Source organism: Caloenas nicobarica, chromosome 24 (assembly GCF_036013445.1).
Source record: "Caloenas nicobarica isolate bCalNic1 chromosome 24, bCalNic1.hap1, whole genome shotgun sequence".
NCBI classification, from domain to species: Eukaryota; Metazoa; Chordata; class Aves; order Columbiformes; family Columbidae; genus Caloenas; species Caloenas nicobarica.
The window spans coordinates 4821764-4846804 of NC_088268.1; the positions used below are offsets into that span (position 1 = coordinate 4821764).

General features: G+C 49.8%; 3 protein-coding genes across 7 annotated transcripts in view; 2 read left to right on the forward strand and 1 right to left on the reverse strand.

Moving 5' to 3' along the window:
• Positions 1–1926, reverse strand: part of CDK12 (cyclin dependent kinase 12) — a 25133-nt gene extending 23207 nt beyond the window's left edge. For all 3 annotated transcript variants that reach the window (XM_065651328.1, XM_065651327.1, XM_065651329.1), the window contains exon 1: positions 168–1926. In XM_065651328.1, coding sequence (XP_065507400.1) covers positions 168–1219 — 1052 coding nt within the window. In that variant the 5' untranslated portion in view covers positions 1220–1926. The remainder of the gene's footprint in view (positions 1–167) is intronic.
• MED1 (mediator complex subunit 1) lies at positions 1809–17150 on the forward strand. Of its 2 annotated transcripts, XM_065651324.1 has the most exons (17): positions 1809–2434; positions 3643–3749; positions 4437–4515; positions 4952–5006; positions 5128–5260; positions 5919–5947; positions 6331–6402; positions 6788–6862; positions 7422–7495; positions 7874–7963; positions 8651–8762; positions 9079–9203; positions 9419–9537; positions 10164–10365; positions 10531–10626; positions 10732–10837; positions 11658–17150. In XM_065651324.1, the coding sequence occupies exons 1-17, from the start codon at positions 2407–2409 to the stop codon at positions 14905–14907; spliced, it is 4752 nt and encodes a 1583-aa protein (XP_065507396.1). In that variant the 5' UTR covers positions 1809–2406; the 3' UTR covers positions 14908–17150. The 2 variants fall into 2 exon arrangements, with proteins under 2 accessions (XP_065507396.1, XP_065507398.1); XM_065651326.1 differs by lacking the exons at positions 1809–2434; positions 3643–3749; positions 4437–4515 and having other exon boundaries at positions 4968–5006; positions 5178–5260.
• Positions 17151–18018: 868 nt separating this feature from the next.
• Positions 18019–25041, forward strand: part of FBXL20 (F-box and leucine rich repeat protein 20) — a 31794-nt gene continuing 24771 nt past the window's right edge. Inside the window, exon 1 of one of the 2 annotated variants that reach the window (XM_065651146.1) lies at positions 18019–18133. In XM_065651146.1, the coding sequence (XP_065507218.1) occupies positions 18113–18133 (21 nt within the window). In that variant the 5' untranslated portion in view covers positions 18019–18112. Of the gene's footprint in view, positions 18134–18364; positions 18543–25041 lie in introns of those variants that run through there. The other variant, XM_065651145.1, reaches the window with a different exon arrangement.

Consider the following 25041-nt stretch of genomic DNA (forward strand, 5'->3'; position numbering starts at 1 on the left):
ATGTTTTCCAAAGCGTCGAGCACCATTTTAAAAGGGAAGCGCCTCAAATTTGACCCAAGCGATTCCACGCATATCTGCAGCCAAGCAAGGCCGCCAAGACGAGGTAGGGGTTTAACCCCTGCCCTGAGACACCCCAACCCCCCCCAGATGACACAGAGAGCACCCACCTGGCAATGGGGCTCCGGCTCACGGAGCGTTTTGCAGCGAAAGGGCTGCTGGAGCGCCGGCGGCTGTAAGGGCTGGGCGACCTCCCGCTGTACGACCCACTGCCTCGCTCGTAGCTGGAGGAGCGTCTCCGGTTGTAGGGGCTGATGGACCTTTGGCGCCGGCTGTACGGGCTGGGTGAGCGCGTGTTGGACTGGTAGGCCACTGGCTCCTTGTAGGGTGGGCTGATGGATGGGCGGCGCGAGGAGCCGCCGGGGCTCTTCCTGTAGGGATCGTAATTACTGGAGGTGTGAGAGCGGGGAGGGCTGAGGTCATACTCCTGGATGTAGGAGGCTCCTGAGGGGCTGTCGTCCAATTTAGGGCTGTCAGACCATTTTCTGTGGGGGCTCCTGGACTTCCGCTTCGGGCTGTCAATCGTTTTGTAACTTTTTGGAGCGTCCCTTTTCCGATGGCTTTTACTGCGCTCTTTGTGGCTGGACTTGAGCTCCCGATCCTTCCTGGATTTCTCCTTGTGCGCCTTGGCCGACCGGGACTCCTTGTTGCTGCTCTTTGAAGACAGCGACTTGGGGTGCTCCTCACTTTCAAGGAGTCTCTTGGAGGATCCCGATATCCTCTCCTTGGTGGACCCGGACCTGCTAGATGCCTCCAAGCTCTTTTCTAACTTCCTCTCTTTTTCCGCCTGTTTGCTCTTCATCAGCTCCCGAATGCGCTTGTGCTGGTGGTGCCGGTGCTTCTGCACCCTCTCGCTCCTGTCCGCTTTCCTCTCCTCATTCTCCCTCCTGTCCAGCTTGAGAGCCACATCATCCGAGAAGGTATCCGAATCCGAACTGATGTCGTCGTACTCCACCAGCGGCTTGATCACTGCGCCCAAGGGTGCCGCCGTCTCCTGGGCTGCCAGCGGCGACTCCTTGGAGTGCCTGGACTTGTGGCGCTTGTGCCGGGAGCCCGGTCGGTGCCTCTCCTTGCTGTTCGAGCTCCCGCTGCCAGGCGCGTGCTGCGAGGACCCCCCGCCGCCCCCGTCCTTCTTGCCCCCATGTCTCTCTGGGTTTGGCATTCCTCCTCCACTGTGCTCGAGAGAGGGGAGGTGGGGGGGAAAATAATTCCTCCAAAGCCCCCCCCCCTCAAACTTCAAACTTCCTCAGCGCCCGCTCCTTGCACCATTCACCCCGGCCTGAGCCCTCCCTGCCGCCAGCACCCCCTCCTACATGGGGAACGGGGCAGGGAGCGCGCCGGGGAGGGCGGAAGGAGCGGGGGAAGAACCGGGGAGGGAAGGGGGAAGGGCACCAGCCTCACCGCCTCATCCGAGGGGCCCAGGCCCGGAGGGCAGCGCCGCCGCGGAGGCGCCCCGGGAAGGCGGGGCCTGGGCCCGCGATCGCTCCCCAGCACCTCAGCGCCGGGCCCCGCGCGGGTCCCTCAGCCAGCAGCCCCAGCGGCCGCCGCCCCCCGGCCCGGCCCCGCCGCCCCCCGCTCACTTCCCAAAGCGAAACGGCTCCGCGTCCACCGGGGGGGACGGGGGGGAGAGCACCCGCCAACTCTCGCGAGACCCGCTCTCCTCTCGCGAGAGCTGCCGCCCCGCCGATCCCGCGAGACCTCCGGTTGCGGGGAGGGGGTGTGCGCGCGCGCGCAGCCTCTCTCCTCTTCTCGCGAGAGCCGGGGCCGCCTCCGCGCGCGTGCGCCGCCCGATGACGCGCTCCCCCGGCTTCCCAGTGAAACTTTATTGGGGCGCCAGGCGGGGACAGCGCCGGCCCCGGCGCCCCCCGCAACGCCCCGCAACAAATCTTTATGGAGGCGCCGCCGGCGGACAGGCGCCCCTCAGCGCCGCCAAGCTGATCCCGGTGTTGCCGGTCCCGCCGCTCTCCTCCGAGTCGAGCTTCGAGGGCTGTCCGCTGGTCGCTGGCTCGGCTCGGCTCGGCCCGCCCCGGTGGAGCAGCGCTCCCCGGAGCGCTGGGCCTGGGTCGCCGCCGGTGACCGCTCCGCGGCTGAAGGAGGCCGAGGGGGCGGGGCCTGCGGGGGGACGGGGCCTGCGGCGCGCGCGCGCGCGCGTGTGTGTGCCCGCCCTCTCGCGAGAGGCGCCGAGTCTCGCGAGAGGGCGGGAGCCGCGGCCGGAGCGATGGCGGCGGGCGCCGCGGTGTGAGGCCGGAGCGCAGCGGCCCGGCCGCGGCTCATCCTCCCCCCGCTCCCGGCCCGACGCGACGCCGGTGCTGCGGCCCCCAGCGCGGGCCGCCCGTCCACGGCCGCGGCATGAAGGCGGCGCCGGGCAGCGCCGAGGGTGAGTGCCGGCAGAGGGGCGCGGCGGGCGCTGCCGCTTCCCGCCAGCTCTGTGAGGAGACGGGCGGCCCCGGCGGCTCCCGGGCACCGAGCGGCTCCGTGTCGGGCTGAGGAGTCTCTGGAAAGCGGCAGCGGGGCTGCGGCCCGGGGAGGGTGGGGGTCCCGCGGCCGGTGGCTCCGGTGTTCGTGCTGCTGGTTCCGCTTGTGAACGAAAATAAAAGCGAATATTCTCGTGAGGCTCGAACGTTGCTGAGATCTGGCAGAACTGACCTTGTTACTGGGCTTCATGGGATCTTATCATAAAATCACAGAACAGTTTGGGTTGGAGGGCCCTTCCCAGCCCCCCCAGTGCCCCCCCTGCCATGAGCAGGGACATCTGCACCAGCTCAGGTTGCTCAGAGCCCCGTCCAGCCTGGCCTGGGATGTCTCCAGGGATGGTTCACCCACCACCTCTCTGGGAACCTGGGCCAGGCTCTCACCACCCCCAGGGACAACAGTTTCTTCCATCTATCGAGGTGCATAAATCCGTAGAGGGAGCCCCGTTCATTCCAGGTGTGACCCATGGGCACAAACTAAGAGGCAGGAGGCTCCACTTGGGCGTCAGGAAACACTTTTTCTTTTTGAGGGTGCCCGAGAGGCGGAGGTTCTGTCCCTGGAGAGTTGAGAAGCCGTAGGGACATGTCAGGACACGGCCCTGGAGAGCTGCTGGGGGTGGCCCTGCTTGGGCAGGGGGCTCGGGCCAGGGGATCCCCAGAGGTCCCTTCTAGTCCCAACATTCTGTGATTTTAATGTAGCTGTGAGATATAAAGTGTCTGAAAATGCCTAGCAAACCTTTATTAATTTCATACGCTTGGATTTGATAGGGTGAGCATTAGGTCTGTGATCTGTCTGTGCATCAATAATGAAAACAAACCTTGACATGTTGCAGGTGAAGGTTTACAGGGTTGCACGCTGTGGCAGTTAAAATGTCATAGACATCTGTTTGCCTTGGACCCACTCGTGCCAGTGGGAGGGTTTATTTTGGCAGTGATATCCGCTGGGATTTTTTGAGAAATAAAGTGTAGAAAAAACTGTCTCTTAGAAAAAAAAAATAAAAGACAATTATAGCGTTCCTGAAACCTGGATTGTCTTTATGAATGTGTCTGACTAGATAGAAAGGGAAAAATGAACCATATCGTTCTTTCTTCTGAATATTCCCCTGACTTACAGAAACAGAAAAGCTGAATAAGATGAGTACCCTCTTAGAAAGACTTCACGCAAAGTACAACCAGAACAGACCGTGGACAGAAACCATGAAGTTAGTCCGTCAAGTCATGGTGAGAATTGTTGGGGTCTGAGCACGGGGGTTTCTGAAGTCTCTTTTGTCATTGGTTTGTTTGTTTGTTCTGCCTTTGCCTTCCCTAATTACCACCTCCCCCTCTGCAGCCTATTTGACATGGGGCAGCTCTCAGCTCCATGCCAGGAAAAGGGTCAAACGTGTGGTTTGAGAAGCCCAAACCGTTCTGCCACTTGCTGTCTCAGGATGTTGTGTTTTATAAAGCAGTTTGCTCCCTGTTCAGTGATATTCAAAACTCAATGTTGGCTTAGTCAAATGCGGGTTTGAAATATTAGTCTCTGGATGGGGGGAGAGGAGGAGACAGAGGAGAGCAACATCAAAGGCTTCTGTGTATATTGTGGTGTTAAAAGTTAGTCTCTCTTGTTATTTCTGTGTTATCTCTTTTATAAGTCTTAGCTTCTACCTATTAAAAAGTTGCTACAGTCTGTTCTTCCAGATGAGCAAGTTGCTTAAAATAAAATAAATCAATTCCAGGCCTGCCTTTGTTACCTGCTTCCAAAATGGATTCTGTTCTCCTGCAGGAATCACAATGAGGACGCAGTTTTGGAATGAAATCTGATCTGCTTTTAATTACCTAAATAAACCTCACTTGACTGATCAAAAGTTGCAATAACTCCCTCTGAGTGATTCACAAAAAGGATGTTTTTCTTTTTTTTTTCCGACTAAGGAAAAGCGAGTTGTGATGAACTCTGGAGGGCACCAACATCTGGTGAGCTGTTTGGAGACTTTGCAGAAGGCCTTAAAAGGTTCGTACATTCTGTGCATGCACTTTGCAAACTGCTTAATGCCGCTACGCGATGGAAGTACTCCAACTCATGAAAGGAAGCGAGATTGTTGCCAGGTCATTTCGCTGTGTTCCTACTGCATGTGTGCTCACGCTTGCATAGGACACTTATCTCAGTGCCAGTCAAAATTGCCTGTGTTAGTTTTACTGTAAATTCGATTCCCCATGCGGAATAAAACCCGTTCTCTCTTCGCAGTTCTGAGAACATTTGTTTTTCTCTATGCAAATTGTTCTGCCTGTTACTTTGAGTACAGCTAATGTAGGTAGTTGCACACGTGAAGGTGTCAGCAGATATGGGAGAGAGTATCTAGTTGAGATTGGTTTTAATGCTGATGTCTTATTGCTGGGGAAATGTGGAATCATTTCACTGAGCCTTGTTTTTTGCTCTCTCCATCTAGTATCTTCTCTGCCTGCCATGACAGATCGCTTGGAATCCATAGCCAGACAAAACGGGTAGGTCTTCTTTATTTTATGGCTTTTCCCGTTTATCCGTACACATCGTAATCTCTCTGCTGGTTTGACTGGGTTTTTTGTGTGCACCTCATAGCAATTTTCGTTTTGTTTTGTACGTAAGCCTTGGATCTCACCTTAGTGCCAACGGCACTGAATGTTACATCACCTCAGATATGTTCTATGTGGAAGTGCAGTTAGATCCCACCGGGCTGCTGTGCGACGTGAAGGTGGCTCATCACGGAGAAAACCCTGTGGTACGTGTGACTGACGAACGGGGGGTAACACCTTGGTGAGTTTGGAACCGCTTGTTCTAATGGAAAGTAAAATCCTCTGTGGAGCAGCGCGTTTTCCTGGGTGAATAATTGACGTAGGGTACATGTGTAAGGACCATTTTACTGATCTTCCGTTTTCTTCAAGTGGTTTTATAACTGACAACAGTATTTGAGAAAGAATATTATTTCTAGAGGAAGGATAGGGAAATTAATCTTCTAAAACTTGGATCTGTGAATGGAGAGTACTAAAATGTGGAATGCAGAAAGAAAATTGCTCATGGCACATGTATGAGATTTAAACTTGCTATTTACATTGGCCCAGCCACTCTTCTGGAAACAAACCATTTTTAATGTCTCTGTATAAGATCATAGGTTTTCAACCTAAGCCTTCACAATTTTAAAAGTTTATTTCAAATCGGTCATTTAAGAGGAAATAGTATTGCTTGAATTTGTCCTGACGGGGGTCTGATGAGCAGAACTAGAACCGTAGCCGTGTGTAGTTGTGGGCATTGTGTTGCCTCTCAAGAAAAGCTGATGCTCAGAAATTTTACTCTTCTAATATTTTACAGTTGCTGTGCTGCACAAAGACTGAAATATCTGCATTCAACATTGATATCATTGTATTTTCTTTCCTTTTCAGAGTTGTCCGGAATTGGTACAACATCTGAGGTGAGCAGCAAGAGCTGTTTGTTGTGTTTTCTGACAGGATTTTCTTTGCAGTATTAACCTGATAATATTTTATGTCAGGAAACTCCAAATGCTTCCTAACTGTTCCTTCCCCAAAAAGTCTCTCTGCTTCTCCAGGGGATTTTCTGGCTTTGGTTCAGGTATTTCTGGTTCTGACTCCTGTGTATGGCATCTTGGAAGCCACAGCACAACATTCATCAGAATCATTGAAGCCGGATCATTTAAAGAACACATTTTGTGGCTTTCATATAGCAAAAGTCTTTTCTTCGGTGACTTAGTGTTTGTATTAATATAACTTTTAGAACCAAAGCCTTATTTGTTATGAATTTGAATACATCTTAACTTTTTCTCCCTCTTTTTTTCAGAGAGAAAAATTTTGATGAATTTTCTAAGCATCTAAGGGGACTTGTGAACCTGTATAAGTTACCAGGAGACAAGTAAGTCTTAAATACATTTATATGCATCCACATATATCAAATTAAAGAAATCTAGAAGCCTTTAGTTCTGTGCTTCAATTTTCATTGCGTGTGATCCGCATCCACATATATCAAATTAAAGAAATCTAGAAGCCTTTAGTTCTGTGCTTCAATTTTCATTGCGTGTGATCCTGCTGACTTCGTCACCGTGGCTTGCGTGTGCACACAGCGGGTGGGGAGGATTTCACGGGAAGTGGGGATGCAGAGTGAAAAGTTGTAATTTCTAAATACTCAGTGTGTTGGCAAGTGCTGCAGCTTGTCAGCCAGCGGGTCTGGGAGTTGGGTTTCATTGAACGGTTCCTTTCAATTTTTCTTATTTTGTTTTGTGTTGGTTTTTTTTTCCCAGCAAACTTAAAACTAAAATGTATTTAGCTCTGCAGTCCTTGGAGCTGGACCTCTCAAAAATGGCAGGGATGTATTGGTAAGGACCTCTATGTGGTGGTTGGTTTTTGTTGGTGGTTTATTTTTACGTACTAATTCTGCATCGTGTTGGCTGATTCTGATCATGCCAAGTATTGTATATCCAGGAAATGTCACATCGTCTGACATAATAGCTGAGAAGTACAATGCTGAGGCTATAGAAGACCTGTGCTAGCAGGGGAATTATATATATATATATACACACACACACACACATTGCTTGGAGCTTTCTGAGCAATTCCTTTTTAACTACAGAATTCAATCGAAAGAAAGTCAGGAAGGTAAAGAGTTGATAACTGGAGGGATTATTGGTAACGTGTTTTACAGTGAGAAATCGAGACACATTTGGCCATCTTTCACTGCTGTAGATTCGGTGGATAAACCACCCATACTGTAGAGTAAAGTAGCTTTTGTTTTGCCTATAACTGTGAAGTTTAAGGTCGTTCCCTCTGTGTGACCAAGAAGTGTGTATATTGAGCTAAAATCTGCCATCAGCCCATGAATTTTGGCGTCAGGTTTGACTCTGCCTCGTTACAGACCTGTGATTGCCTCTTTTGCAGGCAAGCCACCAACGCAAACCCCCTTGACAAGATCCTTCATGGCAGTGTTGGCTATCTCACCCCCAGGAGTGGAGGTATCTTTAATTAACACTTAAAAAAAAAAAATTAAAATTACTTTTTTCAGAGTCCCCTTTATGGATGGTAGCTTCACATAAGCTGATGACAGTAATGGAACATGCAAATCAAATGAAAGAGGGAGAAGGTGGCTGAGTATTTGTAAGTCGCACATGATCCAGAAGGCCAGCTTCTCTTTACAAAGCCACAGACGGTAATTTTATGGGGGGCGGCCACGTCTGTGTCTCTAACAGCAGAGAACGACTCAGTGATGGTGCAGTAGCAGCTCTGCCCAGTGTGTGCTCTTATGGGGTGAACCTTGTGAGGTTACAGGGGTTAATGATGATGGGGTTCGCTTGTATCGTCAGGATGCTTGTTCAAAAGCTGCTCTCCCACAGGTCTCCTGATGAATCTCAAGTATTACGTCTCGCCCTATGATTTATTTGAAGATGGCACTGGAGCCCCTGTTATTTTGCATGAGAATAATGGTAGGTCAGCTTTAGAAGCTAGTGGGGTCTGCTGCTGGAAGGAGAGAAGGAAGCAGGATTCCCACAGTTTAGCTCCCCTCTGCCGTCACCTGTAACGCGGGAAAATCATAAATGTATTTACAGAGGACACAGGTTTGATGAGCCCATGTGTAAATTCTGGCTCAGCCGACCGTCTCGAACCTGGTGGCTATTCTGGGTTTGAACTGGGCTGCTACCCAGGTGACGCTCTGCAGACTGAGCCCTTTTCCTTAGGGTGAATTTAGTCATTAATGTGAGATTTATTCTGTTGTGGGGATACTTGTGTGTCTGCCATCTTACTGGAAGATTATTTTTATGCACGTGCCTAGACATCTGTCTCGTGCTAAAATGACAAAACCAAGCACCAATTAAGCTTGAGGCTGGTCTTGGAAAAGAAGAAGGTGAAGTTGTCCAAAATCGTTGTTTTGTTTTGTAAAGAGCATACTACAAACTTGCAAATGTATTTGGAATATATTTTAAGAATTATGCAGTTGGTCTACTTTGCAAGAGAAAAATAGAGCATTAGGTAGCCTCACTAGTTTGAATGCTGAAAGCTGTTCCTTGTGGAAGAAATAAGATATTTTCACTTAGCAATATTTAATTCATAAAACTTGCATTGGTTTTTTTGTCAGCTTATGTTGTTGGGGTTCTTTCATGCCTCCTCTGCAGTTCCTCGATCTTTGGGTATGAACGTGTCAGTAACAGTGGAGGGAACCATGGCTATGTACAAACTTCCCATCGCGCCGCTGATTATGGGCTCGCATCCAGTTGACAGCAAAGGGTAAGTGCAAGACGCGCCTGCCAGGCCCTTCACAGCCACCTCGGTTACATCCAAATTCAACGTGCTGCTGAAGTCAGAGTGGGGAGATGACTACATGATGTCCTAGAATTATCTAAAGCACTTATGTTACTGTCTTTAAGACAAGAAATATATATTTGAGGCGTGTGCCATGCTCTTGAGGAGTGTCTTAGTTTTTAAGAAGGTATAAAATCTGCTTTTATTTGAGCAAACAGTAGATTGGGTGTCTGGTGCTAATAGCAGAAGCCAGAATCATCTCCTGTATCTAATAAGATCTTTTATTAACTCAATATTTCAGAACTCCGTCCTTCTCGTCAATCACCAGTGCCAACAGCGTGGACTTACCAGCTTGTTTCTTCCTGAAATTCCCTCGTCCCATTCCGGTGTCTCGGGCTTTCATTCAGAAGCTTCAGGGCTGCACAGGTGGGTTGCAGATCTGTCACACAGATACTCTCTCGGTTTTCATTCATTAACTGCTGCTGATTTTTTAAAGTCAGCCAGAAAAGTTGCTCAAGGTTTTGTGCTATTTCCAGTAAAACCTGGAGAAGTTTCTTTTACTAGATGGTAACACCATCTCTAACTCACCATCTCTTTCTGGCTCGCGGGCGTAATTATTCTGTGCCATCTTGTTCCCGCAGGTATTCCATTGTTCGACACACCACCAACATTTGTACCCTTGTATGAGCTCATCACCCAGTTTGAATTATCCAAGGAGGCTGATCCTCTGCCTTTAAACCACAACATGCGCTTCTACGCAGTAAGTATGTTGTTACGACCAGGTCGTTATCCATGCAGATGAGCAGTTTGGGGTTTTTCATCTGTTTCAGGTGTCTTTCTAGTAGGATAAAGGAAATGGGTACAGCATTTATTCATAGGCAAAACCTATGCTATCCAAGCATTAGAATTCAGATACAGACACGACCACAGTAATTAGGAAGATTAGCTAATGTAAAATCCGTTGCTCTGGGAATGACAACAGAGGTACGGGGCTGAGCCCTCCCAGCTTCTGTCCCCTCCTCTTGTTCACACTGTAACATGTGGCTGAACAAACCGCATCCCTTTGGGAGAAATCAGAGTTCTTAAATGTGTCAATGGCAGATCTATTAACTGCAGAGGATTCCCCTTTTCCTCGGAAGGGACGCCCTACCGTATGGAGCCGTTTTAGTGGGGACAGTGAAAACCATTCGGCATTACTGCTTCTGAGGATCTGAAATCGTGTTTTGCTTGTTCAGATTGGAAGGAAAGTGTCTTCGTTGTTTGTCATGTTTAGCCAGGAAGGTGGTTTGGCATCACGTGGATCTGGCGCCGCCTCTCTCCTTCCTCGATGTCTGTTATTGCCTTGTACCCAGCAGTGGTTGAAATAAAGCAGAAATTGTTTGTCAGGCTCTTCCAGGACAGCAGCACTGTTACTTTCTGAACAAAGATGCTCCTCTCCCAGATGGAAGAAGCCTTCAAGGAACCCTGATCAGTAAAATCGCCTTCCAGCACCCTGGACGCGTTCCTCTCATCCTCAATTTGATCCGACATCAGGTGGCATACAACACGCTGATTGGCAGCTGTGTCAAGCGAACAGTTTTAAAAGAAGGTGGGTACCGCATCAAGTGGAATATAACGTGTGGATGATAAGAAGCGCTGTGTAATTTAATAATACGAAATTAGGCCTGTGCTGCTTTTCTTTTCCTTCTATATGGGGTTATTAAGCTGGTTCATCTCCCGCGTTCCCTAATTGAACAGTTCCCTTGTCTTTCAGATTCTCCCGGGATCCTGCAGTTTGAAGTTTGTCCTCTCTCTGACTCCTGTTTCAGTGTGTCCTTTCAGCATCCTGTGAACGACTCCCTCGTGTGTGGTAAGTGGACTCGGGAAAAACACAAGTGTGTTTATGGGGAGGAAGATGGGGTTTTCTTCTACCGTAACCAGGATTTTGATCTCTTCCAAATGCCTTTTCTTGTAGTGGTAATGGATGTGCAAGACTCTACCCACGTGAACTGTAAGCTGTACAAAGGGCTGTCCGATGCTCTTATCTGTACAGATGATTTCATTGCCAAAGTTGTTCAAAGGTAAGCTGGATTTTTTTTTGTGCTGCCGTGCACTCCAGATGATGCAGATGAACTGTCTCATATTTATCCTGGTGGTTTTGGAGCTGTTCTGTCTGTGGGTGAATTTTGTGGTTGTCTGGAAGAGAGGAAAGCTGGGAGGCCTATAGAAAATTCCATTCCAGATGTTGAATCATAGCTACTTATTTTTGGGTGCGTGTCCGAGGTGTCTATGCCTTCTCCAGTAGCTGGCTGTGAAATGCGGCAGAGCTCCCCTGCAGTTTGTCATTTACAGAGGCCTTTTATCAAGATGCCTCCACCCCAGCTGCCATTCAGAACACAGCAGTGTTAACAGGACACAGCACAGGCTTTTTGAGTGAGAATTGCTATTTTTTTCTTTCAGAACATTACAGGCTTGTCGTCCTTGAGTAGAATGTGGCATTACCATTGATTTTTACAGGGTTGCAGCGAATGAGGTTTGCCAAGCTTAAACAAAGGGGTTTTCCGGCAGCATCAGAGTAACAACCCAGATTGCATCCGGTGCTTTAACTACAAGATGATGACCTGCGAGCTATTAGTTATTAGAGTGAAATGGTTAATTCTCCCTTTGCCATTGCAAGGCAATGTGTGAAGGCTCGGTTGCCTCCTGGCTAGATAAGCGTGACGGGATAAGTGTAAATAGAACAGAACAGCAGGGAATTTCCAGTGCCTGGATCTGTTGCTCTCTTGTGCCTAGGAGCCTCACAGCTTGCTTTACGTCTGATAAAGTTTTTAAAACGCCTTCAGTGAACATCACGGAAGGGCAACAAAACGCACGCTAAACCCTCGGTTTTGTGTCTTGCAGGTGTATGTCCATCCCTGTCACCATGAGAGCAATTCGCAGAAAAGCAGAAACGATCCAAGCAGACACACCAGCCTTGTCCCTCATTGCAGAGACAGTCGAGGACATGGTGAAGAAAAACCTTCCCCCCGCCAGCAGCCCCGGGTATGGCATGACCACGGGCAGCAACCCCATGAGCGGTACCACTACCCCGACAAACACTTTTCCCGGGGGGCCCATCACTACTTTGTTCAACATGAGCTTAAGCATGAAAGAGAGGCACGACTCGATGGGCCATGGGGAGGACTTCAGCAAAGTGTCGCAGAACCCGATCCTCACTAGTTTGTTGCAGATCACGGGGAACGTGGGCTCGACCATTGGCTCGAGTCCCACCCCTCCCCATCACACGCCGCCACCCGTGTCCTCACCAGCGAGCAACACCAAGAACCACCCCATGCTCATGAACCTTCTTAAAGACAATCCCCCTCAGGATTTCTCCACTCTGTATGGGAGCAGCCCCCTCGAAAGGCAGAACTCTTCCTCTGGTTCCCCCAGAATGGAAATGGGCCCTGGGGGGAATAAACAGAAGAAAAAAAAATCCCGTATGCCGGCCGACAAGCCCAAGCATCAGACTGAGGATGATTTCCAGAGGGAGCTCTTTTCGATGGATGTTGACTCCCAGAATCCCATTTTTGATGTCAACATTACTGCAGATGCCCTGGACACCCCTCACATTACTCCAGCACCCAGCCAGTGCAGCACTCCTCCCACCACGTACCCGCAGCCGATACCTCACTCGCAGCCCAGTATTCAGAGAATGGTTCGACTCTCCAGTTCGGACAGCATCGGAGCCGATGTGACCGATATCCTTTCGGATATAGCAGAGGAGGCTTCCAAGCTCCCCGCCACTACCGAGGACTGTCCGCCCATCGGTACTCCCGTAAGAGACTCTTCTAGTTCAGGACATTCACAAAGTGCCCTCTTTGACCCCGATGTTTTTCAGACGAACAATAGTGAGAACCCCTACACAGACCCAGCAGACCTGATAGCAGACGCTGCTGTGAGCCCCAACAGCGACTCTTCAAACCATTTTTTTCCCGATGGAGTAGATTTCAACCCTGACTTGCTGAACAGCCAGAGTCAAAGTGGCTTTGGGGAGGAGTATTTTGATGAGAGTAGCCAGAGCGGAGACACCGACGATTTCAAGGGCTATGCATCCCAGGCTCTAACTACTTTGGGGGTGCAAGTCTTGGGGGCTGATGGGGGGGAAAATAAGTTTAAAGGGAGCAATCAGTCCGATACAGTAGATTTTAGTATTATTGCAGCTGCAAGCAAAGCACTGGGGTCCTCTGACATCATGGAGCATCACAGTGGAGGTCAGAGCCCTTTACTGAATGCAGGGGATTTAGGAAAAGAAAAGTCTCAGAAACGGGTAAAGGAGGGGAACGGTTCTGGGGGTAACATGGCAGGTCCCGGGATAGACGGGAAGCCAGGGAAGCGCAGCCGGACGCCATCCAGCGATGGTAAAAGTAAAGAGAAACTTCCAAAGCGGAAAAAGCAGGAGACAGATGGGAAATCCCCGTCTCACAGCTCATCAAACAGGCCTTTCACGCCACCAGCAAGCACGGGTGGGTCCAAATCTCCTGGGAGTTCGGGCAGATCTCAGACTCCTCCTGGTGTAGCTACTCCTCCTATTCCAAAAATAACCATTCAGATCCCGAAAGGAACAGTGACTGTCGGCAAACCGTCTTCACATGGCCAGTATACGAGCAGTGGCTCTGTCACCTCCTCCAGCAGCAAAAGCCATCATAGCCATTCTTCCTCCTCCTCCTCTTCTTCCTCCTCTTCAACTTCAGGCAAAATGAAAAGCAGCAAATCGGAAGGGTCGTCTGGCTCAAAGATGAGCAGCAGCCTCTACTCAGGCCAAGGCGGCTCAAGTTCGGGTCAGTCCAAGAGCTCGGCTCAGTCGGTGGGGAAGTCCGGATCCTCCCCCATCACCAAGCACGGCCTCAGCAGTGGCTCCGGAAGCGCCAAGATGAAACCTCAAGGAAAGCCATCATCGCTTATGAACCCTTCCATGAGTAAACCAAACATCTCTCCGTCTCATTCCAGACCCTCGGGAGGTTCTGACAAGCTTGCTTCTCCCATGAAACCTGTCCCCAGTACTCCCCCATCATCTAAAGCGAAGTCACCGATCAGTTCGGGTTCCGGAGGCTCCCATATGTCTGGGACCGGATCAAGCTCAAGTATGAAATCGTCTTCAGGAATGGGATCCTCTGGCTCGATGTCACAGAAACCACCTCCTTCATCGAATTCTTCAACAGCGTCTTCATCTTCCTTTTCGTCCAGCGGGTCTTCCATGTCTTCATCTCAGAACCAGCATGGAAGTTCCAAAGGCAAGTCTCCGAGCAGAAACAAGAAGCCATCTCTGACTGCGGTCATAGACAAACTGAAACATGGGGTTGTCACTAGTGGGCCTGGTGGAGATGACCCCATGGATGGACAAATGGGGCCAAGTTCCAATTCCTCAAGCCATACGATGTCCTCCAAACACAATATGTCTGGAGGCGATTTCCAGGGCAAACGTGAGAAGAGTGACAAAGAGAAATCGAAAGTGTCTGTTTCTGGAGGATCTGGCGACTCTTCCAAGAAGACTTCAGATTCCAAAAACGTCGGGAGCACTGGAGTGGCCAAAATTATCATCAGCAAACACGATGGTGGTTCCCCCAGCATTAAAGCCAAAGTAACCTTGCAGAAACCCGGGGAGGGAGGCGGGGACGGCCTGCGGCCTCAGATGGCTTCTTCCAAAAGCTACGGGTCCCCCCTCATCAGCGGATCCACCCCCAAACACGAACGCTGCTCTCCTAGCCACAGCAAATCGCCGGCGTACACCCCCCAAAACATTGACAGCGAGAGCGAGTCGGGCTCCTCCATCGCCGAGAAATCCTACCAGAACAGCCCCAGCTCCGACGACGGCATCAGGCCCTTGCCTGAATACAGCTCGGAAAAACACAAGAAGCACAAAAAAGAGAAGAAAAAAGTGAAAGACAAAGACCGGGACAGAGATCGGGATCGAGATAAAGACAGAGACAAGAAGAAATCTCACGGCATGAAGCCGGAGAGCTGGTCCAAGTCCCCGATTTCGGCCGAACAGCCCCTGTCCATGACGAGCAGCGCGATCCTGGCAGCCGAGCGACCGGCCCGGCCCAGCCCCGAGTTTTTAATTGGGGAAGAAGATGACGATCTCATGGATGTTGCTCTAATTGGCAATTAGTTTTCATAGTATCCCGAAAAGATGAGCTTGTACGCAGGACCTGTGCGTTCCAGAGGTTGAAAGAAAGGAGCCGTTCGTTGCAAACCTGCCACGCTGATTTTTACGGGGCGTGTTTGAAGAGAAAATAAGTATTTCCAAGGATCTCCAAAGTCTGAACAGACAGTGCAAGCGCCAGCAGCTTGTTTGGCAAGCCGGGTTCCCGACTGCGGCCTTCGTCCCGTGGACACTTACACTCATTCTTAATTAAGGAGTATTAATGGCCCCATTAGAGTTAATGGGTATAAAGTGAAGTGTGTGTGTAAGTGTGGGAGCAGCCCCCAAACTGGGGCAAACAGAAACGAAGGTTGTTCTGGGAGCGTCTGAGTTCCTCTGCCCCTCTTCCCATTCACAATAAGTTGCTTTTGGTTTTAGGAAGTTTTAAACTCATTATTTTAGGGCATGTTTTAGGGTTGGGTTTTATTCTTTTTAAAAAGGGTGATTGGAAGAAAAAAAAAAGTTATTTATTTTATTTTTGTGGCATTTCTTCTTTCAATGCCTGGTTCAACTTCATCTTCCTCTGATACGAGTCGGGCGCTGTGTCCTTTGGAGGTCGGCGTTTTACTCCGGGTCCCACTGAGGCAGGATTCTTCCATTTCGTGTTTGACTTTCGCTTCATTTTAGCTATTTATTTCTCTCCGTATGCGAATGCCTCGTGCTGCTTCTTTCCACGCGATCTCTGTTTTCACTGTACCATGCGAAGCCCAAAGGGACTCGGGGAGTTTGGGTAGAGCCCGTGGATTTGGGCAGCTCTGCAGCCGCTGTAGTTTTGGTGAAGTTGGCGAAATTCTGGCACATCTTGGAGCAAATCCCAGTGGAAATTGTCATCATCTGAGTGTTGCTTCCCCTGGCAGAGCTTCCCCAGAGCCCCCGATGCTGCGGTTGGAAAGCAAGGGACCGTCAGCCGCTCATTTCAGAGCCAAACTTTATTTACCCACTACAAACATTTCCATTAACGTCGCTACGACAGCCCCTGTGCGTTCGGTTGAAAAACGCACCTCGTTTTCACCATCTGTTCCCGTTTCCGAGCCCTTCAGGGTTTCATTTGGGGGCTTGATTTTTTTATTTAATCTTTTGACATTTCTCAGATGGTCATTCTGGTACTGCAGACAAACCTTCCCCTCTCTCTGGGAGGTGCTGGGCTGGAGCACGAGTCGGTGCTGGAAAAACTGGTTCAACTGGGGGAGAGTTGCAGCAGAAGCAGGATTTCCATAAAAGCTGGATTTTCCCCTTTTTGCCTGGAATTAAGAGCACGACTCGGGCATCCTCTGTGTCTCCTCTTGCAGTCCCTGAAAGGAAAAGAGGCTCGGAAGCGTTTTATTTTTAAAAGCAGTTAAATCCAATTCACCGAAGAGAAATGTGGGACACCCAAGAGTTGTGCAAACGCATCTTTTGAATTATGTTCTGAGCGGAATTCTGTCCCGTTGGATTCTGCTGGTTGGGAATTCCCCACAGAAGGAGATTGGACTTTGCGTTTGGGGAAACGGCCTGAAAAGCCGTCAAGGTTTGAAGTTTCTTTTAAACCACAGAGATTTCCAGTCCTGCTTGCAGTCTGACCCCAGAGCTATTTCTTTCCCGGTTCATTCAAAGCTGTACTCTGATATCTTTTTAGTCAGTTAGCAACTCTTTGATTAATTTTAGGGATTTTTCACCTCTTCCTCCTGCTTTCACCTTTGGATTTGATAAAGCCCTCCCAGGGCTCCTGCAGAATTTTGGAGCCGTGAATTTCTCCAACCTGCCCCGTTCCAAGCTCTGGGTAACTCTCCCTTGTATTTTCCACCACTCACAATTGCTCCTCACGACCCGCATCCCGTAGCTTCCCCCTCCCCAAATGCTCCCAAATTCACGTGCTGAGATAATAGGGAAAAAAGATAGTAAATAAAGTAAGAACCTGGAGCAAATGCCATTATCTTATGCAGCATCGGCCTCATGTGACCGTGGGGTGGCTGAAGAGGATGTGAGACACAAACCCAGATGAATTTATCTGCTGCAGCGGCTGCATCTCAGACGTGATGCCTGTCGCAGCGCTTTTGTGCTGCCTCATTTATATTTTTAATTATTTTGACAAAAGCCCTTTGATCCGTTCGGGGTTGTGCAAAGGCAGAAACAACCGTCCAAACGAAGCAAGTGGAATCGGAGCTGGGGATTCCACGGGATGGTTTGCTTGACGTGGAATAAAGCGGATTTGTGTGGAAGCCGGGAGGAAATACCGTTCGGCTGTGTAATTAACACAAAAAAGGCAATTTAAAGGAAAAGAGCTGCTCACGTTTCCTCCTCTGCTCATCCAAGACCAAAGTTCATTATTAATTTATCTGCAGAAAGCGGCGTCACCATCACAAATCAAGGGAACAAAGGCTCCTCCTGACCCCAGGGACACCCGTTTTTAACGCTTTTCACCCCATTTTTGTGCCCTGTCACCTTCCATGCCGTGTGATATAAATCATGAGGGACTGGCTGGCACTTCTGTGGCCGCGCTGAGAGATGAGGTACGCGCCGGCACGGACGTTTCAATGTGTAAACGCTTGGTTTCGGACAAATGTTTTATTTTTGAAAATATTTTTGCTTATTCTCAACAATTATTTGACATCTTTCAGTATTGGAAAGATTAAAAAGAAGCATAAACAAAATAAAAGCCAAACCTTTTAATCTCAGATGGCGAAGTGGACACGGAGATTAAAAGAAAATGGTTCTTCATGGTGGTGATGTAAATACCTGCCCGGAAATTGGCTTTTTTTTGTAAATGGCCCCCGGTCCCCCCCGCCCTTCTGGGGCAGTTTCACCTTTTTTTTGAAATATTGCGAAGAACGTGTTTATTTACATGCAAATAAATCTCTTTGGTACAAGTGGGTCTCGGGTCTCTGGAAATGGCGGGGGGGGCGGGGGGGGGGAGCCGGAGGGGGGGGGAATCCCCACCACGCTTGATTTTCCCGCGGGAATGGCATCACCGTGACGTCACGCCAGCCCGGGCCGTGATTGGCTGAGCTCTGCGGCATCCCGGAAGGGAACGGAGGGGCGGGGGAGACCCCCCCCCCGGGACCCCCGATCCCCGCGGCGGCACCGGGAGGGGGGGGGGGGGGGCGGATCTCCCGCCAGTTGGGTGGGGGGGTGTCGCGGGAAGGGGGCGGCGCCCCTCGCAGCCCCCCCACCGCGGGAGGACCCCGGCGGCGCGATGGGGACGGCGACCTGTGGGGTAGGTGGGGGCGGCGGGGGCGCGCGCTGTCCCCCCTTTTCCCGAATCCCCCCCCCCCGCCCAGTTTCCCCGTTCCCGTTTCGGGGTGTCCCCGCCGCAGCGCGCGCTCCCCCCCCCGCCTCCCGCCGCCGCCGCCGCCGCGCGCCGTGCCCGGCGCTGGCCAATGAGAGCGCGCGTTGCTGGCAGGTGCGGAGTGTTTTTGTTTTGGGTTGAAGTTGAGGCCGGAGCAGGCGCGGCGGGCGGAGGCCGCGCAGCCCCGGAGCCCCCGCCCGCCTTCCTCACACCCCCCGCCCCTCTTTCCTCACACCCCCCGCCCCTCTTTCCTCACACCCCCCGCCCCTCCTGGTCCTCCCCGCCCGGCCCCGCCATGCGGAGGGAGATGAACGGGGTCACTAAGAGCCGCTTTGAGGTGAGGCCCCAGGGCTGAGGAGACGGGGGGGGCCGGGCCGCGGTGTGTGTGTGTCCGGCTTTAGGGCTCCCCCCCTCACGGAACAACCGGTCATCGCGGGGGGGGGGCTATGAATGGGGTAGGGGCGGCTTTACCACAGGCCTGGTGCGGGGGGAGCCCGGGGGGGTGCGCAGGGCGGGGGCTGCGGCCTGTGACCCGCGTTTGGGGGGGGTGTTGGTGTGAAACGTGTGTCCCCCCCACCCTATTTGGGGGGTGTGTGGGTTCCCCCGTCGGATCTAAACTCCCGGGGTGGGGGGGGCAGAGCTGCTGCCAACGTGTTGCTGCGGGTGTGAGGAGTTGGTGGTGGAGCGGGGGGGTGGGAAACAGCGCCTGGAAAACAGGATTGGGAGGGGAGGGAAGCGGCCCTGGCACGTCTGGTTTTTGGGCAATAGCCGGGAAAAATGTGATGACGAGGAGGTGGGGAAGGAGCGGAGGGTAAACAATAAGATCTATTCAAAGGATGTGGCACAAAGCAGGCGCTGGAGCCAGGGCCAGCCCAGCATTGTTGTCACAGCTGGCCCGGGGGGTGTCACAGGCAGGAGAGTTCGCTCCTCATCCCCGGCAGAGGTTGGAAATACCTGCCCGTTCGTCTCTGCGCAGCTTGGCTCCTGTTCCATCAGAGGACATGGGAGGAAAAGGGTCCGGAATGGTAAAGATGTGGCTGTGTCCCCCCCCTGCTTCATGGAGAGGGGAAAATCCTGGTTAATGGTGAACTGGAGAGTGGCTGGTTCCACAGGGAGCGGCATTGGGTTCCCCAGGAAACTGGCCCTGGGCTGGGGAAAGGTGCAGAAAATGATCCTTTTGTAGTATTGCACGAGAAATTTCCTCTGTCAAATCCCTATCAGCTGCTGTAAATAAGCAGCAGCGTGTCTCTTTAGAATGTGTTCAGGGTAAATAGTGTCGTACCATCCATGTTTCTGTAGCATCCAAACGTGGAACTAAACCTGGGAGCTCGGAATGAGAAGGCTGCATGCGGAACATGGTTTATCCAGGACTATTGTTTTTACTGTTCTAGTCTGTTCTTGGCTGCACAGATTTTTTTTTTTTTTTCTGAGAGCTTTTTTTTTTTTTTGTATTACTGCAGAGTGGCTGGTTACAGAGCAAAGAATAAAAACACACGCCGGTAGCAGTCTGCTGTGGGGAAATGTCTTCTCATATGGCAACAGCCTTTTTTTCCTCCTTAGCCTTTGTCTTGAAATACTAGAATTCATTCCAGTATCGAGAGCTCTTTTTGTGAAGGTTGTACCCAAACAAGATGAACCCACTTCAATGTGGAGAAGAGTTTGGTTTGGTTTGGGTGGGTTTTTTTCTGGAATCGTGTGTCACGTTCTTCCTATAGTAAAAAACGGACAAGCTGAAAATAAGCAAAATGCTCAAAGAGTATTTGAGGTCTAGACTAATTTTATTTTTTTAGTCTATATTTGTATAGGAAGAGTTGATGCATTATAGAGATGCTTGTTCTTGAGCTACAAGAAGTATCCTTAAACATTAGTGCATTTCTTGGATGTGTTTTGGTTAGTAAATCCAGGGCACGGTTTTATTCGCTCTAGCATTGATTATCTCTGACCCACTCACCTATATATCCTGGAAGGAACGAGTTTGGAACTCTGTTGCTTTAAATACCTGGTGTTCTAGTGAAGGTGTTTTGGTCTGAAAAGCTTCTGAAATGTGAGTGTGTTCACATTGATGAACAGATTTCTTTTTCAGAGGGCAAGTGTGGGTAGAAATTCAGCCGTGCTTTCTAGAAAACAGTTTGTCATCTTTCTGATTTAAAAGTAAAAAGATCTGTTCCCTTTTAGTGTAATAGTTCATATTTAATGTGACATAAGGACAATTATGCAAAAATGTGTTGAAACTGGAAGCTGCTTATTGCGAGTTGTTGAATATTGTAAGACGAATGATGGCAACAGGGGGTGAAGGCTGGTGATTAGTTCTCCTCTGCGTTACCCCCGAATCGGATGATTCCTCAGTTTCCCTGCCTGAGGAGCGGTAAATAGGGCCTTGGAACGTCTGGAGTCTTATCTTGGGGGGGAAAAAATAGCTTGATGCAGAGTTGTGACTAATGTATATTGTGTCTGGTTCAGGCTTTAAATAACAGGTTGAATTATTGAGGGGAAGTTTGGTTCAGGCTTAGTTTATTGTCTTTTGTTAAGCCACAGGTTCCTGAACTATTGTTGTCGGGTAATTTTAAAATCCAACCTAGACTGGATTTAATAATCATATCTTCTTACTGTAGTAATAAAATATGGTCATGGATTATGCGCTAAGGTTCTTAAACCTGACTCGGGTATGGGTTTCTGGTGCGGACGTGTTGCCAGGAAGAATGAGACTCTGAAATGAAAGAATGAACTCTGGCATGCCCAGCCCAATGAGTATATTCTAAGTAAGTCCCTTTATAGGAGGTGTGGCCACCACAGAGAAAATAACCACTTACTGCAGCAAAGCAAACAAAAAGGGAAAACATTACCCAGATTGACTCCTAATTTTCTGTGGTGTTGGTTTAATATGGGACATGCCCTGACAGGTCACAATCCTGGCTTATATTTGAGGTTTCTCTGCTTCCTGTTGGACCTAAGACGTGAAGCCTGATGAAATAGAACTAAATAGCAGCGAAGAGGGGGGGATGTCACCTCCTGATGCTTTTGACTGGTACTCTGCTCTCTGGGAGCTTCTTTCCCTTCCAGAGGCCCCGGTTCTCACCGCTTCGTTAATCTCTTTCATCCGCACGCTTCTGGCCTGGGATGTCACCTGGAGACGGAGCATCTTGGGCTCCTGTTTGCCAGCTCATCAGCAAAAAATAAACGTGTTGGAGGGCAGAGCACTCCCCGGAGCTTTCTGCTTTCCCAGGGATGTGGTCAGTGCTTGTGCAGCCGCACGCATGGAGCTGAGAGATGATCTGACACAAAACTACCCGCATTTTATATCAACAGCAGCTTCTCTGGTATTAGACCAACCGCGGGATGAGTTGCAGACGTCCTCGGCGTGACCAGACTTCAGGTTTTTAAGCTTTCCCCGTGCAGGGATCTCTTGCTCTGCGGTGTCTTGTGTTCCATTGAGCCACGTTGCCAGGCTTAAATAGTTATAGTTGCTTTTTTTCCAGACTGTGAGCAATACGTGTAGACTCCTCTACATCCTTAAACAAAAACAACACCACAGAAAAAGCACCATCCTGCCCGGCTTCCTCGGGGAGTCTTCAAAACCTCCAATTAGTGGGAGTTGATTCTGGCTGTAAAATGTTTCTTTATGGGGCAGTTTGTCCTGTTAAAAAAAACCAAATGAACACCAGGGATGTGTATGAGGAGTGTGTGTGTGTACGAGCCTTGCGAGCACCTTCAGCAGGACAAACACAACAGTCCGGTGCATTTCACAGCATTTCTCTCATCCTGGGGTTTGGGATCCTCAGTGGGAGGGAATTCAGACTCTTCTGAACTGTGCAAGTGGCCTCTGTAGTTCCCAGGTCTTGCTTGAGTTTAGATCTTCCGTGAAATGAGGTGAACTGAGAGCAAAATGAGAAACTTAAAATGCTTCAAAATTGAGTTGCCTTCTAATATTTAATCCTCTCTGTGTTCAGAAAGCTGAATTGAATAATCTCGATTACCATAATCCCATTTTTGAATCTGCTGGGTTCCTGGCTCTTAAATACTGCTTTGTATTGCGGGGTCACTTGGCTTTACAATGGCAGAGCTGATCTTTTTGGGGTGTTCTTGGTTCCCTTTGGGCGTCTCCGGTGCTTCTTTCCATCCTTCTGCTTTGTGACTTCAAAGATGCTGAGGGGTCTGGAGCATCTTTGTGATGAGGAGAGACTGAGAGAGCTGGGGCTGTTGAGCTGGAGAAGAGAAGCCGAGAGGGATCTGATCAACGGGGTCAATATCTCAGGGTGGGTGTCAGAGGATGGACCAGACTCTGTTCAGTGGTGCCCAACGCCAGGGTGAGGGGCAACGGGCACAGACTGAAACACAGGAGGCTCCATGTGAACACGAGGAGAAACTTCTTTCCTTTGCGGTGCCAGAGCCTGGCCCAGGCTGCCCAGAGCGGGTGTGGAGTCTCCTTCTCTGAGACATTCAGACCCGCCTGGCCCGACCTGTGTGATCTGCTCTGGTGCCCCTGCGTGAGCAGGGCTGGGCTGGGGGATCTACAGGGGCCCCTTAGCACCAACCACCCTGATTCTGTGATTCTGTGGAGCTGTCGGTGCAATTCCCGGTGTTCCCAGGGATCGGGGACTGTGTCCATGTCACATCGCAGCTCGCACAACAGGAAAGGGAGTCGGAGCCCGTGCTCACGGGGATGGCTCATTTTAGATACCATTATTAACTGGGGCCTGGGATAGATCAGGTAATTATTGTTTTCACAGCTGGATTACCTCACTGCGCGTTTCATCTGACTCACACCATTATGAAAGTCAACCTGATGGATGTTTTAACCTTATTGATCTGGTGTGAAACAGCTGTGGAGGGGCCTTTGTGTGGCTGCTGGTTGTATTTGCCATCGCTTTTCCTTTCCGATCAACCATCCATTTACTTGTGGCAAACTCACCCCAATGCCCTTCACACCTCACCTCAGGTAGGGTGATTTTTTGGGACACCATCACTTGACTTTATTTCTGAGTATATACACCAATAATATTATCATGATCTCTTTGGTAATAGCTGAATACAAACCCAATAGTGAAAAAAAGTGTGTTACCACTAATGTAGAACTGTAGGCTTTGGAGAGGAGCAGAACTAGAAGAAATTTGTTTATTGAAGAAGCTGACTTGAATTGTGATGAGCTTTGGTACGTACTTGGAGAGCTAGAGGAGCCTCACTTTTGGCCTGAAAATATTGAAGCATGTCTCAGGGATGTTTTTTCTTAATAATTTTTTAAAAAATCTGTTCAAAGGGTATTTGTAGTGGACCACTACTCTGCTAAAATGTGCTTTTAAAAAGGCTAAAGAAAAAAAATTGTGATAGTGGGTGCTTTATAGCACGGTCCGTGGCCCTGTGAAGTCAGGAAGCCTTTGCCTTATTTACAGTCTCCTCCTTCATTGGTCTTGGATGTTGTTTTTATGGGCAACGGTGTATTATTTAAAACTTTGAAGGGCGTGTGTGAGAAAGCAGCATCACTTTAAATCAAATATCTGTAATAGGTCATAAAATACCCAGATGACCACTCGTAGGACGCTGAGGTTTTCGACGGAGCTAAAAAAAGTAGACGCCCAAAACCATATGGTATTTTTGCTTCTCGCTGCTTGTCCCGTCTAGTTAACGTATAAAACCAACCAACTTCGACCTCTGCAGTTCTCGGACGCGCGAGCTGCCGCTGACGTTTTCGGAGAGGGTTTTTCATTCAGCACCAGGTACAACTTCTGGTAAAGACAAAGCCGATTAACTACGAGCTTCTGCCTCCCCAATCTGCCACCCGCTGCTCCAGGTCCTGCCCCGTGGGACTGTCGGGTGACACCGCTCGGATCCACGTCCCCTGCAGCCTCTGGGCCGGGCGAGGCAAACGCCGGGAATGGCAATTGAAAAACCAACACAGGGAGCTCGTAGGTGTAGCTGTGGGATGCTTTGTTTGTGGAAAACTGTCGCGGAGCCAAGACAGGGATCGGAGAACAAACCAGAAGGACACAAAGCGTATGAACGTGCCCTTTTGGCATCTGACAGCAGTTTCTAGTTTTCTGGAAAAAAAAAAAAAAAAGGTACAACACGTGGTCCTCCCAGTTGAAATGCTATTGCTTAAATCAGAAATAGTTTTCTAGCGTCTCACCTGCACATTTGACTTTGAGGTTTTCGTTTCTGAATGCAACGACGTGACCTTGTGTATTCGCACGTTTATCACCTGGTGAATTTTTGCTCCGGACCAGTTTCTGCTGTACACGATCACGTGCGGCAGGCAGTTCTTTATCGTGGGATGGATTTCTATAGGGCTGTACTCATTTTTTGTTTGGCCTCATGCTTTTAGCATTGCTGATTCAAAACAAGGAAAGAAACATCAGGCTCTTTATTTGACTTTGTTGCTGAACGCAGAGTCAGGCTGCACAGAAAGCTCATCCATCCCCCTGATATTTCTTGCCAGCAGAAATTTAAGCTGTCCCAAAACGACAAGCAGATGAAGAAGCGATCCGATGGTGTATGTCAACTAAATTGCCCACTGAGCTATTTTTAGGAATATTAAGCCTATAATAAGCCTTTTCGTCCAGGGTCCACTTTGTCTTGGGTTTTGTGCTGCTTAGTCCTGGTTTTGTTGGCCGGAGCCCTGGGTGGGACCCCGGTGGCAGGAGGGGACCAGCCGCTTCACCTTCCTGCATCCGCGGCCCCGAGCGCATCCCTACGGAGCTCGTCCCGGCAGCACCTTTATTCCACAGCCATTTTCCTTGGAGACCTAACACAGATTCAACGGGATGTGTTTATTTTGTTGTTTTCCTTTTTTTAAAAAAAGTCCCCACATAACTAAACACTAGAAGGAGAATTTGCCCAGTCGG

What these genes read in the sequence shown, in the direction of transcription:
- MED1 (XM_065651324.1), top strand. Translation starts at nt 2,407, where the DNA reads ATGAAGGCGGCGCCGGGCAGCGCCGAGG. An exon ending in AGTTAGTCCGTCAAGTCATG is followed by an intron (nt 3,750 to 4,436) that starts GTGAGAATTGTT and finishes TTTCCGACTAAG; the next exon opens with GAAAAGCGAGTTGTGATGAA. An exon ending in TATTTTGCATGAGAATAATG is followed by an intron (nt 7,964 to 8,650) that starts GTAGGTCAGCTT and finishes CCTCCTCTGCAG; the next exon opens with TTCCTCGATCTTTGGGTATG.